The sequence below is a fragment of the Lolium rigidum genome, chromosome 5 (assembly GCF_022539505.1).
Source record: "Lolium rigidum isolate FL_2022 chromosome 5, APGP_CSIRO_Lrig_0.1, whole genome shotgun sequence".
NCBI lineage: Eukaryota > Viridiplantae > Streptophyta > Magnoliopsida > Poales > Poaceae > Lolium > Lolium rigidum.
In genome coordinates, this window is record NC_061512.1 from 36,696,617 (window position 1) to 36,715,374 (window position 18,758).

An 18,758-nucleotide genomic window follows, 5' to 3' on the forward strand; every position below is an offset into this window, starting at 1 on the left:
CATATACTCGTTCTACATGTCATTGGAAGTAGTATCAACTATTTTTCGGTGCCATTGCTCTCATATTGCTATTACTGCTGCTCGTGTTACTTGTTACTACTTGCTCTCATATTACTGCTGCTTTCACATCACCCATGTTACTAGTGCTTTTCCGAGTGCGAGCTGAATTGACAACTCGAGTTGTTAAGGCTTATAAGTATTCTTTACCTCCCCTTGTGTCGAATCAATAAATTTGGGTTTTACTTCCCTCGAAGACTCATTGCGATCCCCTATACTTGTGGGTTATCAAGACTATTTTCACGGCGCCGTTGCCGGAGAGGCATAGCTCTACTCATAAGTTCACCTGGGGAGTACACTCTACCTCTCTCTCTACTTTTACTTTATTTTGTCTTGCTAGTTTACTTCTGTCTAGTTTATTTGTGCTTAGTTTATTTCTGTCTAGTATTATTTTGCTTAGTTTACTTTTGTCTAGTTTATTTTTGTCTTGTTTTATTTTCCCTATATACCCGAAAATCCATAAAAATTTGAAAAACCTAAAAATTAAAAACTTCTGTTATGGGAGAACCAACAACCTATTTGGAGCTTATAGAATGTTATAATAATTATAGAGAATCAAGAACTGGTAAAATAATGAGTGCTATGATAGAAAAATTGAATACAATGGTTAGAATCTTGCTTAGATGCCATGATATAAACTGTTGCTCTCAACAGGATACTAAACATCTTAAATTTCAATGTGGCTTTAGTGGGGAATTTTTAATTAAAAACTATAATCGGAATTGCTATATTCATTATGGGTTCGAAGAGGTAGAACAATTTGTCTTATTTATGGGAGCCTCCGAGATAGAATCCTTCATGGTTGAGAATTATGAAACTTGTGCTATTTGTAAGGACCTTAAAGATTATGTCTCTACTATCCTTAATTCTTGTATAGAATGCTACAGTAGGAATCCGTATATCCTTGATTATAAAGAGAGACACATTAATGCACAAGAATGCACTCACAATTTGCGAGAACCGGTGGAAGAAGAAATTGATGAACCTGAAAGCTCATTGGATGAAAAAGAGGAGGAAATTGATGAACCTGAAAGCTCATTGGATGAAAAAGAAGAGGAGAGTGATGAACAAAACAAGGAAGAATGGATTAGCTACCCATGCCAACCTTCTAATGAGAGTAACTCTTTATCTCTTACACTATTTGATTGTCCTCCATGCTTACCGAAAGAGGTTGAATGTTATGTTCCTGTGGATTCTCTTGAAATATTTCCTATAAGTAAAACTTGTGAGAATAGTTATGCTACTGTTATATATGATAATCCATGCTACTTTGATAAATCTTATGATAATGCTTTGTTTGTGCCTGATGTCGAAATGCATGGTAATAAAGAATTTTGCTTAGCAAATGTTTATGATAAAGCTCTAGATGATGGTCCTATGTTACTTGATAATATTAATTGTACTACTAATGAAAATGGGATTGGAGAGTTCTTGACATTATCTATGTGTCCCATATCTCTTGAGATTGATCATTCATCTTGCTATATTATTGATAAAAGTGTGTTCGAAAGTTTTAATTCCACTATTTTTGAGCTTGATAAAAATTATATGTTTGTGGATCATGAAAAGTATGCTGCATGTGATAGTTATATTGTTGAGTTTATTCATGAAGCTACTGAAAATTATTATGAGAGAGGAAAATATGGTTGTAGAAATTTGCATGGTACTAAAACACCTCTCTATATGCTTAAAATTTTGAAGTTGCACTTGTTTTATCTTCCTATGCTTGTTACTTTGCTTTTCATGAACTTGTTTATTTACAAGATTCCTTTACATAGGAAGCATGTTAGACTTAAATGTGTTTTGGATTTGCTTTTTGATGCTCTCTTTTACCTCTACTCTTGTTTCTTGCGAGTGCATCATTAAAACTGCTGAGCCCATCTTAACGGCTATAAAGAAAGAACTTTTTGGGAGATAACCCATGTGTTATTTTTCTACAGTATTTTGTTTTATATTTGTGTTTTGGAAGTTGTTTACTACTGTAGCAACCTCTCCTTATCTTAGTTTTGTATTTTGTTGTGCCAAGTGAAGCCTCTAATCGAAGGTTGATACTAGATTTGGATTTCTGCGCAGAAACAGATTTCTATCTGTCACAAATCTGGGCTGTTTTCTCTGTAGGTAACTTAGAAAAATATGCCAATTTACGTGCGTGATCCACAGATATGTACGCAACTTTCATTAGTTTAGAGTTTTCTGATTTGAGCAACGGAAGTACCATTTTAAAATTCGTGTTTACTGGCTGTTCTGTTTTGGCAGATTCTGTCTCTGTTTTTTGCATTGTCTTTTGTGGACTTTATGTGAGGCTTTCTAGACGTGGAGAGCTGTAGCTAATGTTTTATTGAGTTCTTGCAATGTGTCACTACAGGACCAAGGTGGATTCAAGTTTTTTGAGTACTAACCCCTCTAATGAAGTTTATGAGAAGTTTGGTGTGAAGGAAGTTTTCAAGGGTCAAGAGAGGAGGATGATATATGATCAAGAAGAGTGAAAAGTCTAAGCTTGGGGATGCCCCAGTGGTTCATCCCTGCATATTTCAAGAAGACTCAAGCGTCTAAGCTTGGGGATGCCCAAGGCATCCCCTTCTTCATCAACTTATCAGGTTTCTTCTATTGAAACTATATTTTTATTCGGTCACATCATATGTGCTTTACTTGGAGCGTCTGTGTGTTTTTATTTTTGTTTGTGTTTGAATAAAGATGGATCCTAGCAATCCTTGTTTGGGAGAGAGACACACTCCGCTTTTTCATATGAACACTTGTTCTTCGTTTTACTTTTAATGTTCAGTGATAAAAGTTGGAAGCTACAATACTTATTGTTATTTGGTTGGAAATAGAAAATGCCTCATAATGTCTTGGATTATTTGACACTTGGCAATTGTTTTGAGCTCTCAAGTAGATCATGATTAAGTTTTTTTTTGTAGTTCAAACCTATTAGTGGAGAACTACCGTAGAACTTGTTAAAATTGGTTTGCATGATTTTGGTCTCTCTTAAGGTCTAGATATTTTCTGGTAAAAGTATTTGAGCAACAAGGAAGACAGTGTAGAGTATTATAATGCTTGCAATATGTTCTTATGTAAGTTTTGTTGTACCGGTTCATACTTGTGTTTGCTTCAAATAACCTTGCTAGCCTAAGCCTTGTATCGAGAGGGAATACTTCTCATGCATCCAAAATCCTTGAGCCAACCACTATGCCATTTGTGTCCACCATATCTACCTACTACATGGTATTTTTCCTGCCATTCCAAAGTAAATTGCTTGAGTGCTACCTTTAAACAATTCAAAATTTATCACCTCTGATTTGTGTCAATGTTTAATAGCTCATGAGGAAGTATGTGGTGTTTATCTTTCAATCTTGTTGGGCAACTTTCATATGGACTAGTGGCACATCCGCTTATCCAATAATTTTGCAAAAAGAGCTGGCGATGGGATTCCCAGTCCCAAATTAATTAACAAAAATAGACACTCCTCCATGGTATGTGATTGTTGGACGGCACCCGAAGGATTCGGTTAGCCATGGCTTGAGAAAGCAAAGGTTGGGGGAGTGTCATCATAATAAAACTAAAATAAAGAGGCACTCCTTCATGGTATGAGATTGTTGGCAGGCACCCGAGGATTCGGTTAGCCATGGTTTGTGAAAGAAAGGTTGGAAGGAGTGCCACCCAAAAATAAAATAAAATGGGAGCCGCTCTTTGAAGGTTTGTCTGGCAAGAGGGTTAGAGTGCCCACTACCATTCGTTGACAACAACAAATACCTCTCAAAACTTTACTTTTATGCTCTCTTTATGTTTTCAAAACCAAAGCTCTAGCACAAATATAGCAATCGATGCTTCCCTCTTTGAAGGGCCACTCTTTTACTTTATGTTGAGTCAGTTTACCTACTTCCTTCCATCTTAGAAGCAAACACTTGTGTCAACTGTGCATTGATTCTTACATACTTGCTTATTTGCATTCATCATATTACTTTGTGTTGACAATTATCCATGAGATATGCATGTTGAAAGTTGAAAGCAACCGCTGAAACTTAAATCTTCCTTTGTGTTGCTTCGATGCCTTTACTTTGAATTTATTGCTTTATGAGTTAACTCTTGTGCAAGACTTTTTGATGCTTGTCTCGAAAGTACTCTTCATGAAAAGTTTTGCTATATGTTATCTATTTGTTAGCAACTATAGATCATTGCCTTGAGTCACTTCATTCATTTCATATGCTTTGTAATAGTATGATCAAGGTTATGTAAGTAGCATGTCACTACAGAAATTACTCTTTTTATCGTTTACCTACTCGAGGACGAGCGAGAACTAAGCTTGGGGATGCTGATACGTCTCCAACGTACCTATAATTTCTGACGTTCCATGCTTGTTTTATGACAATACTTACATGTTTTGCTTGTACTTTATGATGATTTCATGCGTTTTCCGGAACTAACCTATTAACAAGATGCCACAGTGCCAGTTCCTGTTTTCTGCTGTTTTTGGTTCCAGAAAGGCTGTTCGGGCAATATTCTCGGAATTGGACGAAATCAACGCCAAAGATCTTATTTTTCCCGGAAGGCTCCAGAACACCGAAGGAGAGTCGGAGGAGAGCCAGGGGGCCACCACACACATGGGCCGCGCGGGCTACACCCTGGCCGCGCCGGCCTGGTGTGGGGCCACCCTGTCGCCCCTCCTGCGCCGCCTCTTCGCCTATTTAAGCCCTTTCGACCTAAAAACGCAGTACCACTTGACGAAACTCCAAAAAGACTACTGGGGCGCCGCCGCCATCGCGAAACTCCAATTCGGGGGACAGAAGTCTCTGTTCCGGCACCCTGCCGGGACGGGGAAGTGCCCCCGGAAGCCATCTCCATCGACGCCACCGCCTCCATCATGCTCCGTGAGTAGTTCCCCCATGGACTACGGGTTCTAGCCGTAGCTAGTTGGTATTCTCCCCCCATGTACTTCAATACAATGATCTCATGAGCTGCCTTACATGATTGAGATTCATCTGATGTAATCTGTGTTGTGTTTGTTGGGATCCGATGGATTGTTACGTTATGATTGTCTATCTACAAAGTTTGTGAAGTTATTGTTGCTGCAATCTTGTTGTGTTTAATGCTTGTCACTAGGGCCCGAGTGGCATGATCTTAGATTTGAGCTCTATAATTATTGTTTAGATTGTATCTACAAGTTGTATGCACATGTCTATGTCCGGAACCAAAGGCCCCAAAGTGACAGAAATTGGGACAACTGGAGGGAAAGGCTTAGATATGAGGATCACATGTTTTCACGGAGTGTTAATGCTTTGCTCCGGTGCTCTATTAAAAGGAGTACCTTAATTGCCAGTAGTTTCCCTTGAGGCCCGGCTACCACCGGCTGGTAGGACAAAAGATGTTGTACAAGTTTCTCATTGCGAGCACGTATGACTATATATGGAAAACATGCCTACATGATTAATGAATTGATGTTCTGTCTTAATGCTATTTCAATCATATCAATTGCCCAACTGTAATTTGTTCACCCAACACTTGTTATTGGAGAGTTGCCACTAGTGTAGATAGTTGGGAACCCCGGTCCATCTCGCATCATCATATACTCGTTCTACATGTCATTGGAAGTAGTATCAACTATTTTCACGGTGCCATTGCTCTCATATTGCTATTACTGCTGTCTGTGTTATCGCATTACTCTGCTCTCATATTACTTGCTGCTTTCACATCACCCTTGTTACTAGTGCTTTTCTAGGTGCAGCTGAATTGACAACTCAGTTGTTAAGGCTTATAAGTATTCTTTACCTCCCCTTGTGTCGAATCAATAAATTTGGGTTTTACTTCCCTCGAAGACTGTTGCGATCCCCTATACTTGTGGGTTATCAAACGCCATAAAGGCCTATCTCACTTGTCCACTAAGGGATTTCCTCGAGGCGGAAACCGGGCCTTTACAAGGTTTTTGGAGCACATATCCACAACTTAATTGGAGGCTCCCAACAACAACAACAACAAAAACAACAACAACAATAACAACAACAACAACAACAACAAGCAAAGGGGCCCTCAAGCAAATGAGGGGAAATGTAAATCGCTTCGGTGAAGATGTAGATCGGGGTCTTCTCCTTTGATTCTCCAAAGATCAGGAGCTTTGGATGGTTGTAGGAGGAGATCAAGTGATTCTTGTGGTTCAACAGTGGTGGATGAACTTGGAGAGAGTGATCAACTTGAGCTTGGGGAAGAAGGGGGTATTTACACCCCCTCCACCCAAATTTTGACCTCCCGTAGACCAAGCTGTTGAATGGATCGTGTGCCGCACCTAGAGGGGGGGGGGTGAATAGGTGTGACCCAATTTTTAGTTTTTTTTTCAATTAAGGCTTGACACAAAGGTAAATTCTCTAGATATGCAACTATGCGAATTTCCCTAGATGACAAGGTATACAAGTAAGCAAGATATAGCTAGGCAAGATATAATAATGGAATCAAGGATAGATGTAACCGAGAATGGAGCATGCGGAGACACAATGGATGATTCCCGTAGTTCCTTCCTTTTGAGGGGAAGTACGTCTACGTTGGAGGGGTGTGGTTGCCACAAAGGCCTAACCAATGCCACAAAGGCCTCACCCTATTCTCCGGTGAGCAACACCACAAAGGCCTATCTCACTTGTCCACTAAGGGATTTCCTCGAGGCGGAAACCGGGCCTTTACAAGGTTCTTGGGGCACACATCCACAACTTATGGAGGCTCCCAACAACAACAACAACAACAACAACAACAACAACAACAACAAGCAAGCAAAGGGGCCCTCAAGCAAATGAGGGTGAAATGTAAATCGCTTCGGTGAAGATGTAGATCGGGGTCTTCTCCTTTGATTCTCCAAAGATCAGGAGCTTTGCATGGTTGGAGGAGGAGATCAAGTGATTATTGTGGCTCAACAATGGTGGATGAACTTGGAGAGAGTGAGCAACTTGAGCTTGGGGAAGAAGGGGGTATTTACACACACCCAAATCGAGCCATTGCAGAAAATTGAGGCCGGATATTCCGGCCCAAATTTCCGGCTCGAATCCAGTAGCCCCGAACCTTAGGTCCTTAGCCGATTTTCAGGGGTCGGATATTTGCAAATATCCGGCACGGGGAAACTTTTCTCCTTCCTTTTTCTTACATTTCAACATGAATTCGATCAAATTAATTCTGCAACATTTCACCGCACATTAATGTATCACACATGTTGTTATCAAACACACAAAACCATAAAGTTGGAGATATGATCTTTCATACATCCCCTAGAACCATAACAAAAATGCACACGATTTGTTAGAGAATCACATTGCGTAAATGTGGGCCCATTAAGGCCCATTAGATGCAACAATACCATCTTTATGGATATATATAAGTACCAGCAAGATCTCCATCCGGTCTCGGTCCATGATAGCCGCCACTTACTCTTTATGAACTCAAAGTACACACTTTGCTCCCTCGGAGTCTTCTGGTCAGTGATGCGGAAACTAACTTCTGAAGCTCTATCACATCGGAATACAGATGACCTCGTTGACGGCTTCTTCGTCGTGTCTGCATGCTGAATCGCGCGGTCGAAGGCCGGTATGCTCATAATCATTCGAGGGAGGAAATAAATGATAAGGACTTCTCTATGTAAAATATAAATTTTAAGTGCGTATGTCCATAATATAATGAGCACATATCCTAAATTTGATGCACGGTTACACTACAAAACTCCTTTAATACCAAAAATAATCAGAACCAGATGATGATGGATAGTTCGATATACTATCCTTAACACTATGTACTCTGTATTGCCTAGGTGGCCTCCACACACATACCTAGAAGACTACCAAATATCTATCATGTAACCATTTAGAAGAAAATATTTATAAACGGATAGGTTTGTGGTGTTGGGACTCACCGATCAGCCGGACATGTTTTAGATGTTAGTGGGACATGATTGACCATTTTTTGTCATGGGACCAACTGTAACATCGTGTAGAATCATCATGCGGTAATTTATGCTTGCGCCCACCAACCGCAACATTAGCAAGTGCCTGTCTTTAATTTACTGCCACCAATCACGACACACTTTTTACTCTCAAACACATTCATGAAGCTTTCACAATATGACTCTTTCCCTTGAAATCTAAGATAAGTTGTAGACACTTTTCAATAAAACTCTATAATAGGGAAATACCCTTTCCTCAACTATCTATGGTTCGATACTCTTTACTTCAAGAAAAGCTACAACAACCGTATTGCACTTGCAGGCATCACCGCCTAGCCGCATCAACAACCCCTTAGGTGTTGTTGTAGTGACTCTTGGCCCTTTTTTGCTTCTTATAAGAGCGTACTGGGCACAATTTGCTTGCTCATATTTTTTCTTCTCATTTTTTAATTGTTTTACTTTCTTGTTTCTCCCTTGTGCCAAGATGATACTAGACTAATGTTGTTACAAGAATAAATATTAAGTACCCAAGGGGTATCACCCAAGCTTACTAAGAATCTACATGAAGGAAATCAAGCAAAGTAAATCAATACTAGCTAGCAAAAGATTATGCTCATGGTATGGTAAAAAATAAAATATAAATAGAATAATTAAGGAAAGAATCCATAAAAAAGAATCCCATTAGGTTGATGGACGAGCTAGTCCATCAACCATCATGGACTACCCTTCTCTGCTCCGCATCCGTCCTAAATAAGTGTACCAAGTTTTATCAAGTACCATCCCACTATCCATTAATGGTCCCTTGCCTATAAAACATCCTCAAGGGGTGGAGACCATTCACTCGGTACTCAATACAAGAAAGCTAGCGTGAGGGTTAGAGATCCATGTCTCATACGCGAAGCTCTAGTTTATATTTCGATGGGATCTTGTACAACTTAGGTCTGCGTTGCTGGGAGAATGACCCAACGTCTATGTTGGACCCCTCGATGCTTTTCTAACATAAAATCAAGTAGCGCTCCAATGAGGCGACCGAAGCTATAAAAAACATCCTTATGTCAACTTTGGCATAGTGTACGATGACCTTCACTATAAGGCCGACATACACACCCCTACTAACCACTACTAACTTAACAATCATGTTGTTCGAGGCACCCCTAATCTCTCATTGTTCAACTACAACAACAAATGCATAAGAACTCACGCAACATCAAATAGGTAAACAAGCATGCGATGCCCAAGGCGCTAGTATTGTATGGAAAAAGTTTTCGCAAAGGGAGAAAGTCAACAAAGTGAAAATTTTGGTCCGATTTTACCTCCCGGTGACAACTTAACCTTATCTTAGAAATGTGATGGCCTTGCTTCCGACATAGGTGACAAAGGAACTCCAAGGTGGCGATATAGATATTGTTAGTGCCTTCACAAATCACAACAATATCACAACAAATGAAATTGGAGTTCAAAATTGAGAGTTAGGACGAAAACTAAACCAATGAAAACCGAAAACGGGAGGACGGATGGTTCAAGTCACTATCTGGGTTCTCCTTCGAATGATATGCGTAAATTGTCTAGAGAGTCCGAGTGACTCATAGAGAGCATTTTACGGACGGCTTGTTTCCTTCCCGTACCTTCCCAAATATATGCTTACCCCTTGTGTATTCGTGCTCCTTGCCTTCATACCTAAGCACATATAGGTCCAAGCATTAGCTAATACATAATTTTTAGCTCCACAGGAATTGCACACATTTATAAAATAGATTCATCTGATTTTGGAGGGCCTTGTCACTTAACCTTGTTATTTTTACCAATCAACGAGTTTGGAGTTGCGACATCCAAGGGACCCTTTGTATCAATTGCATTTTTTCCGCACCTTTATTTATTTATTGTTTTGGTTTATTCTTCATTTATTTTATTCTGATTATTTCCCCAATAGAAATGCTACTTACAATTCATATATTTGTTTGGGTAGTGTTATAATTATGTTGCAACAGAAAAATAACTAAATTCGTATTCATGTGAACTGGGTGGCAATTTTTCTAAATACATGAGTAGGTAGACAAATGTGTTTTGCACATGGCGAAACGATTTGCTACGGAACAATTTTCACAAGTCTTACTAACATTTTCTATACATGGAGAAATAAAATTTCCTAAACTATCGAAACAAACGGGGACATTTGTTTTCCCCATAAGACACTACTAATATAGTGGATTTTTTTTTTCCTTCTACGTAGCACTTAAATTTTTGAATTTACTTCATTTCTGTCCTCTAAGTTGACCCTATATTCTAGAGGTTTTGGGTCCTGGCCTCAAAGGTGGAGGCCTCTCAATTCGAAAAAATTCGAAAACAACAACCGTCTAATAATGCCTGCCAATCTTCCGGTGGAAGTTAAGCTCAAGTTTCGGGGTAGTAATCCCAATCGTCGCGGCAACCTCCCCAATCAATCACCATTTTCCCCCAAACCTAAAACCCAAACCCAAATTTTCCCCCTCGCAAAAAAAATTCCCCTCTCGCAAACCCCCAACGTTCCCATCTGCCTCCCCTCCCACCGCGCCGATCGCCGGCGATGATGGGGGCGGCGGCGGCGAAGAAGGGCGGCGAGCGCATCGACATCGACTGGCAGGCGATGTTCAAGGACACCGAGACCGACGCCGACACCTGCTTCGACTCCACACCTCCTCCCCCAACGCGGAAGGGGAAGGCGAGGCGGAGCGCGGCCTCCCCCAGCAGCTCGGACGTCTGCGTCATCTCCCCGCCCTCGGCGCCCGCCAAGCGGAGGCGGAGGCGGGCGGAGGAGGAGGCGGGCGGGGAGTTCAGGTGGATGTCCAACGAGGGGATGCGGCGGGACGTCGAGCAGATGTCGGACGGCGAGCTGGAGCGGGAGATCGCGGGCATGCGCTCGTTCGGAGGCCTTCTCGTCGGGGTGAAAAGGGCGCGCCACCAGCGCTTCCTGCCGCTGCTCGAGGCGGAGGCGCTGCAACGGAGGACCCGTAAGGACGCCGCCAAGGTTCGATCGACCACCCGTGTCTGATTGCCCGCCCCAATCTCTCTCTAGATTCGTACGGTGTGTCTATGCCCCGTGTTGCGAGGATCGCTGCAATTGGCTAGGGCTCGATTTGGGGAACCAACAGCCCCGTGTTTGCCTGCGCATGCGGGGGATTAGAGATGTTGCTGTAGAGGACCGATGCGCATTATTCTGCTCTTGTTCTGAAAACGGTTGCTACATTTTATTTGTAGGATCCGGGTGCTCCTTCTAGGACGGATATCTACGCATTTGGTAAGATATTTTGTTGTTGTGTGGCTTACTGCATTTTCAGTTCTGAGCTTACACCGCTACTCCTCTAGCAATGACAATGCTAGTGAATCCGGTTATCTGAAGGATCTACTGAAACATAAAACGAATGTTGAATCTGCCCCTGTTACCTTGTCCACCATTACTGCCGGCCATGCCCTGCGCAATTAAGTGTCTGGCATACAATGGAAGGTGTTCCACTGTTTTATATCATATCCCTCCACCCCCTTTCTTTTTTGCAGATAGTGAGGATGAGCAGGCGGAAGATACTGCTCGCAAATACCTTCGGAATTCATCTCCCATTCGCCCGAAGAAGAAGAACTATGGCTCGGTATACAGTAACGCCCTCTGCGTGTTCTTGTTAATCTATATAGGCATCTCTGCAAATTGAGATGGGATCATTGTGAATGCAGCTAGGTGTACGGACGCGCAGCAGTTCCAACCAAGCTGGACTAAGGAAGCCTATTCCAGCGGAGAAGATGTACTCAAGCACAACATCACCAACACCTTTACGTGGGCACACAATGAGAGTTCGCGCCGTTGATCCAAAGGAACGTGATAATGAAAAGTCTCGGCAGAATGGGAACAACTATTATTACAGAACTAATGCAGAGAGGTATGTGTCATTTCTTCAGAAAAATCAGGGCAACACCCGTTATCCATTTCTAATAGAAACGGAACATAACATCTAGTGTAAGCTTCTTATGATGCCTCATATGTGTGCACTTCTGTCTCTTGACAGTCTCTGTTCCTTGCATCCTTGCCCAACCTGGTTTAGGATCTCCATCCTACTAAATCATAGTATTTCTCCCATGCGCACTGCATTTTACTAGTATTACTGCCTGTGTATTCAGCAAGCATGCTATATTTTCTTTTGGCGTTTCGCAATTTCAAGGCCTTTCGATTTACAGAATTTTATGTTTGATTTCAAATATCAGTTTGTTTCTTAGCTGCAATTTATAAGAAACCACTCTCTTGTAACAAAGTATTTTCTAGGAATAATGCAATTCTTTACCTAGTTAGGTTGTGTTTTGGAGTAATGCAGACCTTGGTAGCAGTATTAGAGTTCCAAACACATGACTATTGATTGTTTTTAATCAATCAAGATGGTAATAGTATGTCGTATCACTTTAGTTGGTGGCTTCATGCAGAGTTCATACATCTACTGTAAAGCATTCTGCAAAGCCATATCAGTTTTCCATTTTGTTTGGAAGAGAATGCCTTCTCTGATGTTTTTTTTATAGATGTCCTTTGCCATTTTCTTTCTTATACATTTGGCATAATACAGAGAGCCAGTACTCCAATTGGTTAGACCTGTTTGGCATAAGTTAATAGAAATGTGTGGAATACATGTTCTTCCGAATTCTGCTTTTTTTTGTTTCATTTTGTTTCTGTTGGGTTTCATATCTAGCCTACCCCAACTTGCTTGGGAAAAAGGCTTTGATGTTGTTGATGTTGTGTACATATTCTGCTGAATTCTTCTAGAGCACAATTCTGTGGTATTAATTTTTTTGTATATATTATCCACGTACTCAGGCCATATCTCTAAGGACTTCTATACAATACATCTCAATGTACTATTTATATTTTATCAAAATATTAATGTGACGTTCCTTTTCAACTCTTTGACACAGGAGGAAGGCATATAACGAAGATTCATCTCTTCTGCATCAAAAGGTGGGCATGCTGACCAAGTGTTGATCAACTATGACAGTAAAATTAAGATTTTAAAAGTTATCTTAGGTTTTACTCTATACAAATGATCCACATTTCCTATTGCTCGAGTGTTGCTGATGTTGGCTTCTGCAGAAAGCATAGCTCCTCCTCCATTTAGTATACACTGCTATAATTTCCACTAGTAGTTTGGCCATGCTAATTAAGGCATTGCATTGAAGTTAGGCCATCATAAACCATAACCAGGACAGTTCTTGGGAACTATGTTATGCCTTCCATTAGTAGATTATCCCAATGCCACTTTTACATGAAAAGTTTACCTTACATATTGAATTGCCTCTTAGGTTAATGCTGTGGTTCTCTTGGATGATGAAGATCCGCAACCTGATGAACCTGTAGAATGTGAGGTGCCAGACAAATGGTATGCTTCTCCCCAAAATTGTGGTTGCTGTGTGATATGTGCTGAGCTAAGCTTTTGATTCATCTTTCTGATAAAACTACCTGTTATTCAGGAAGGACTTAAAAATCTACTATCCGTCAAGGTGAACACCATGCATTGTTCCCTGAGAATCAGTTCATGATATGAAGATTTTTTTTAGTTTTGTCATTAACATTGCCCATGTGAACAGTGATAATCCGGAAGCCGTAGAGCTCAGCAGTTCGGATATAAAATGTCTCAATCCTGGAGTATATGTGTCATCGCCAGTGATAAACTACTACATTCAGTTAAGAATATGTATTCCTATTTTTAAGTTTTACTTCATGTCATTCTATGACCTTCTCTTTTTAGAGACTGCTTTAGCATGTCATCGCCTTTCTTTGATATGTGTTCAATTTAGTGCAATACAAACTACAGAATTTTGAATAATAAGAGGCAATCGTTGCAGGATTTAATTTGAGAATATTAGGTGTTACTGAGCAATAGTTGTATACTTGTATTGCCTGTTGGCATTGAAATGTCTGGAATATCATCAAGCTATCTATATGAGCTGTTGAGCTGGATACATTAATAAAAATAGCATTTATGTTTATTTTGATTTAGTGCAGTTGTTATTGAATTAACTTCTGAATTCTGTTCATAAGAACTTTGCCCTACCAATTGATTTTTCTGTTTAACTCTTTCAATTATATTCTTCTGGCAGATACATCAAAAGAGCCGAAATGCATATTGAATATGGCACAGACAAATTCTACATGTTCAACACATATTTTTATAGCAAGCTTCAAGAAGCATTGTTGGATAAGGTATCATTTTTTGTGCCATGAACTTAAATTTTTATATATCATAGGATTATTGGCGCAAAAATACAAATTTCTCAAGTTCTGTTGTTGTGGATACACGAGTACTTTGGAGATTAGCTTTTGTTGCTTCCTTGCTAAAATGTGATAGTAACCAAGCTTGGCACTCTTTTTTAATCTTATCTTAGTAGTTCACTACCTAATACTCTTTCATGACCTGATCTTTCTTGTTTATGAAGTATCTAATCATCTTCATATGGTATTTTTATATTGCAATGCTCTACTTTTGTTCTAGGATAAGTTCTTGAAGTTGAGAAGATGGTGGAAAGGTGTCAATATATTTCAGAGAGGATACCTTATCTTGCCAATCCATGGAATGTAAGTACATACTTGCTTCGGAATTCTAAGATCTTTTCGTGACATGTTTGCATAGCCGCATTGAAAGCCTAACCACTATAGTGTGTTATTCATATGCAATATCAGTTGTGCATATTATTGATCACTTTATCCTCAAAAGATATTCTTGGATAAAGTTCTATGGTATTGTTACATAATGTTATGCTTCAACTGGATCTGCAACACGAAGCTGAGATAATGCATCAATCAAATTGCTCTGAATCATTGTACAAGGTTCATGCTGTGGCCTATGAGGATAGTAATAATAATAACAACATTACACTTCTATGCGTATTTCTGCTGAATGCTTCTTTCTCTTTAATTAGGTCGCACTGGAGCTTGATAATTGTATGCATGCCTGCAAAAGAGAGTAATTCAGGACCAATCATACTTCATCTGGACTCCTTAGGGATGCACCCTAGTGCTCAGCTTTTTGACACAGTTGGGAAGTGAGTGACCAACCTGAGTGCCAGCTGGAAATTTCTGTAACTATTAAGATTGATGTTTCATGGCTGGCTAACTTGTTAATGAGTTATATGATTTTGATGGGGAAAGAGCCCTTTCATATTGCTGATGTCCTCAATTGTACTCTTTGTAGATACCTTGAAGAAGAATGGCGTCATTTAAGGGAGACGGAGAACCCCCATTCTGAAATTTCGATTTCAGAGACAATATGGCAGGATCTTCCGAGTAATATACAGAAGGAAATAGTTGAGGTAAGTGTTCATGATGGGTAGATACCTTATAGAAGCAGACCATGCTGGCGTGTGTTAAAGGTAATAAGGGTTGAATAGGGACAAATATAGACTTTTGATAACGAAAAGTTGATTATTTGTTCTTGCTTGATTTTATAAGTTACTCCTTCCATTCTAAAATAAGTGTCTCAACTTTTTCTAAACATGGATGTATCTATTATAACTAAAATGCATTTAGATACATGTGTATCTAGACAAAGGTGAGACACTTATTTTTGGAACGGAGGGAGTATATGCATAGCCTTTTGTAGGATTAACTAGACTTATCACCTATGGCTCAGAGCTGTCATCTGCAAACTCTTTAGGTTGGTAATTATCCAGGTCATTGGGTCCATAGTTTTTGTTTTGTTATTTGTCAGGTCAATCAGTGTACATGTGCCACACTGGCTTTTTTTTTTTCGTATATAGATGTGCATATCTTGTTCGTATTATAGAAAAGACCTGAAGTGAAACTCTTATAAGTACATCATCCTAATCAAACTAACAGTTATAAGTGAAAGATGATATCTCTGACACATGAGTATCTAGGGTACAGTACTGCGTGTGTTACAGTAACTCATAGTGGCCCATGCCCGTTGAAGCAACATTATTGTACATATAGTTCAGTATTTTATGGTGCAGTTGTGGTTGCGATTTTTTTTTTGCTATTTGATTCCTGGATGTCTGTGTTGAATAATTGTTCAGATTATGATCTGCAATTAAATTACAGTACATGTTACTCTTAATTCATTATAATTGTACAATGACCAGGTTCCAGGGCAGAACAATGCGTATGATTGTGGCGTCTTCATGCTTTTCTATATTCAACAGTTTATAAGACAAGCACCAGAAAGGTTCAGAAGAGATAGCCTTAACATGGTTTGTGGTGCCAACTCTTTTCTGTATTTTTAGTTTTTATAATGCTTCATCTATTAGGGATCTTGTTACTAAAGGTTTTAACGCTCAGCTTGTATTGCCTTCACAGTTTAGTCGCAGCTGGTTCAGATCTGAAGTTGCTTCTGATTTAAGAAACCTGATACGAGAACTACTGCTGGAATTATTTGGGAATGCTAGGGTTGATGACATTATGTCAGAGGCAGCTGCATCTGATGGCAAGGATGAAGAATGCATCATAAAGGAAGGGGAATCAGAAGTGGTTGCACCTTGTGACAGTTCAGGAATGGCTGCAGGAGGTGGAGATACGAGCACACGCAATGAAGAAGACTTCATGGAGGTTGGGTCATTGGAAGGAACACCTTTGACTACCCGTAGCAGTGATGGCAGGGTCGTAGCCTGTGCTCTTTCAGAAGCAGTTATGTCGTCTGATAGCATAGATGACGATGATACCATGAAAACTGATTTGGACCGCTCAAAAACTGAACAAGACATTGAGATCATCTTACCCTCTGACGGATCGGGAATGGTTGTGGGAGGTGGAGGCACTAGCACACATAGCAGTGATGGAAGGATTGTAGCCTGTGCTCTTTCAGAAGCAGCTATGTCGTCTGATAGCATAGATGACGATGATACCATGAGAACTGATCTTGACCGCTCAAAAACTGAACAAGGCGTTGAGATCTTACCCTCTGATGGACCAGGAATGCCCGTGGGAGGTGGTGGAGGCACTAGCACACGTAATGAAGAAGGCTTCATGAATGTTGGGTCATTGGAAGGAACACCTTTGACTACTCGCAGCAGTGGTGGCAGGATCATAACCTGTGCTCTTTCAGAAGCAGCTACATTGTCTGATGGCGTAGATGACGATGATACCATCAAAGCTGATACTGACAGTTCAAAAACTGAACAATGCATTGAGATCTTCCCCTCTGACATATCAAAAAACATTGAAGAGATCATGCATAGTACACCAGATCATACTGTGTATTGTTCTGACAGTGATGTGGAAGAAGTGAAGACCCCAGAAGTTGAAAAGAGAAGACGTAGGAGTAACCTTTGCTGCATTGTTTGACATGAATGTCTCATCTGCTCATGTCCCAGACTACCGAAAATCAAACCACGATTTTGAGGTGCCTGTTACCATATTGCCAGCTGGGTGATCTCAGGTACCTGTTAGGATGTGAATCGAAGGAGTAGAATGTATTGCTGAGCAATGCATAGTCTTCCTCTGGCTCTTCGCCCTTGGCTGTGTAAAGTTTTGGTAGGAAGGCCACGGTCGTGTGCTTGGAGGGGGATGTATAGTGTACAGGTTAATCATATATATAGAGCATATCCAAAATGCACGTTCTGGAACTACCGTACCTTGGACTCCTACAAAGTGGCGCATTCTCCTGTGCATACATAAGCTATCTACTAACAAAATGTTTGCTTTGTCCTCGTGCACTAACCATGCCTGCAAATATGAATCGTAGTTATTATTTGTCATGCTAAGCTCCTTTAATATTTATTTTTGGCCCTCATAATAGTTTCTTTTTCTTGTTGAAGTTCTGGACGGCCTCATTGAAAAGGTGTCAATGTTGGTCCCTCGCCAATTTTGCACTGCTGAGTTGGAATAACATGCGGCTTGCTCCAGTTCAGAGCCGCCACGTTGATACATTTAAGTCTGCTCATAGCCTACTCAGCATTTGGCACGAGTTTCTTAATCCTTATTCAGATCATCATGCATTGATAGGATACCATTGGACGCCACCTAGGCGATGCTTGGAATCGAGAAGCCACATTTCTGAAACGGCGACCAAGAGGTCACATTGAACTCAGCATCGGTGATCCAATGTTAGTATGTAGGTCACAGATATTAACCAAACCAACTCCCTGAGTCACTACCTAGGCAAGTGTATACACAATTGCATCCAACAAGTCCACTTCACGTGCTACAGTATATATATACACAGAATATCCAAGAATACTTTTTTTTTTGAGAATACTTCGTCCTTTATTCAACCTTCAGAGATTACAAGGTTGCGCACACCTGCTGGTGACATGGCGCCCCTGGTCCAACAGCACACTACTCTTAGCTAATCTATGAGCCTTTTTATTAGAAAGCCTACGGTCATGAACAAAAGATAAAACATCAAAACTACATCTAGACTCGTTTATATCCTGGATAATGTGAGCATAGACCCCAAGGGTTCCTTGCTCCAAGCTTGCGATGACATTGCTGCAGTCGCTCGCCACCTTCACCCTTCGTGCTCCAACATCGAGGGCCAGGGACACTGCCTCTCGACACACCAAGGCCTCGAGTGTCTCGGCGTCCATCCTCCCCGGGTAGACCACTGCCGAGGCTCCCTGGAAGAGCCCACTTGAGTCGCGCGCCACTGCCGCAACTGTGCCTCTTCTCATGTTCTTTCCTACCCCGGCATCAACGTTAATCTTCAGCGTGCCCTGCGGGGGTGGTATCCAAGCCGGTGCTTCCACAGTGGCCACCGCCGGCTATCGTCGCCTTCCTTCATCAGGCTGATTGAGATCCGCGATGAAATTTTCCACAAACAGGTGGACGGAGAGGGGA

General features: G+C 40.8%; 1 protein-coding gene across 1 annotated transcript; it reads left to right on the top strand.

Annotated features, from left to right (window-relative positions):
• Positions 1-10,586: 10,586 nt before the first annotated feature.
• Positions 10,587-17,556, top strand: LOC124655859. Its single transcript, XM_047194694.1, has 14 exons — positions 10,587-10,967; positions 11,198-11,237; positions 11,495-11,583; positions 11,666-11,868; positions 12,887-12,929; positions 13,271-13,347; positions 13,439-13,468; positions 13,556-13,651; positions 14,069-14,171; positions 14,461-14,543; positions 14,888-15,010; positions 15,160-15,277; positions 16,067-16,174; positions 16,281-17,556. The coding sequence occupies exons 1-14, from the start codon at positions 10,587-10,589 to the stop codon at positions 17,262-17,264; spliced, it is 2,478 nt and encodes an 825-aa protein (XP_047050650.1). The 3' UTR covers positions 17,265-17,556.
• The last annotated feature ends 1,202 nt before the right edge of the window (positions 17,557-18,758 follow it).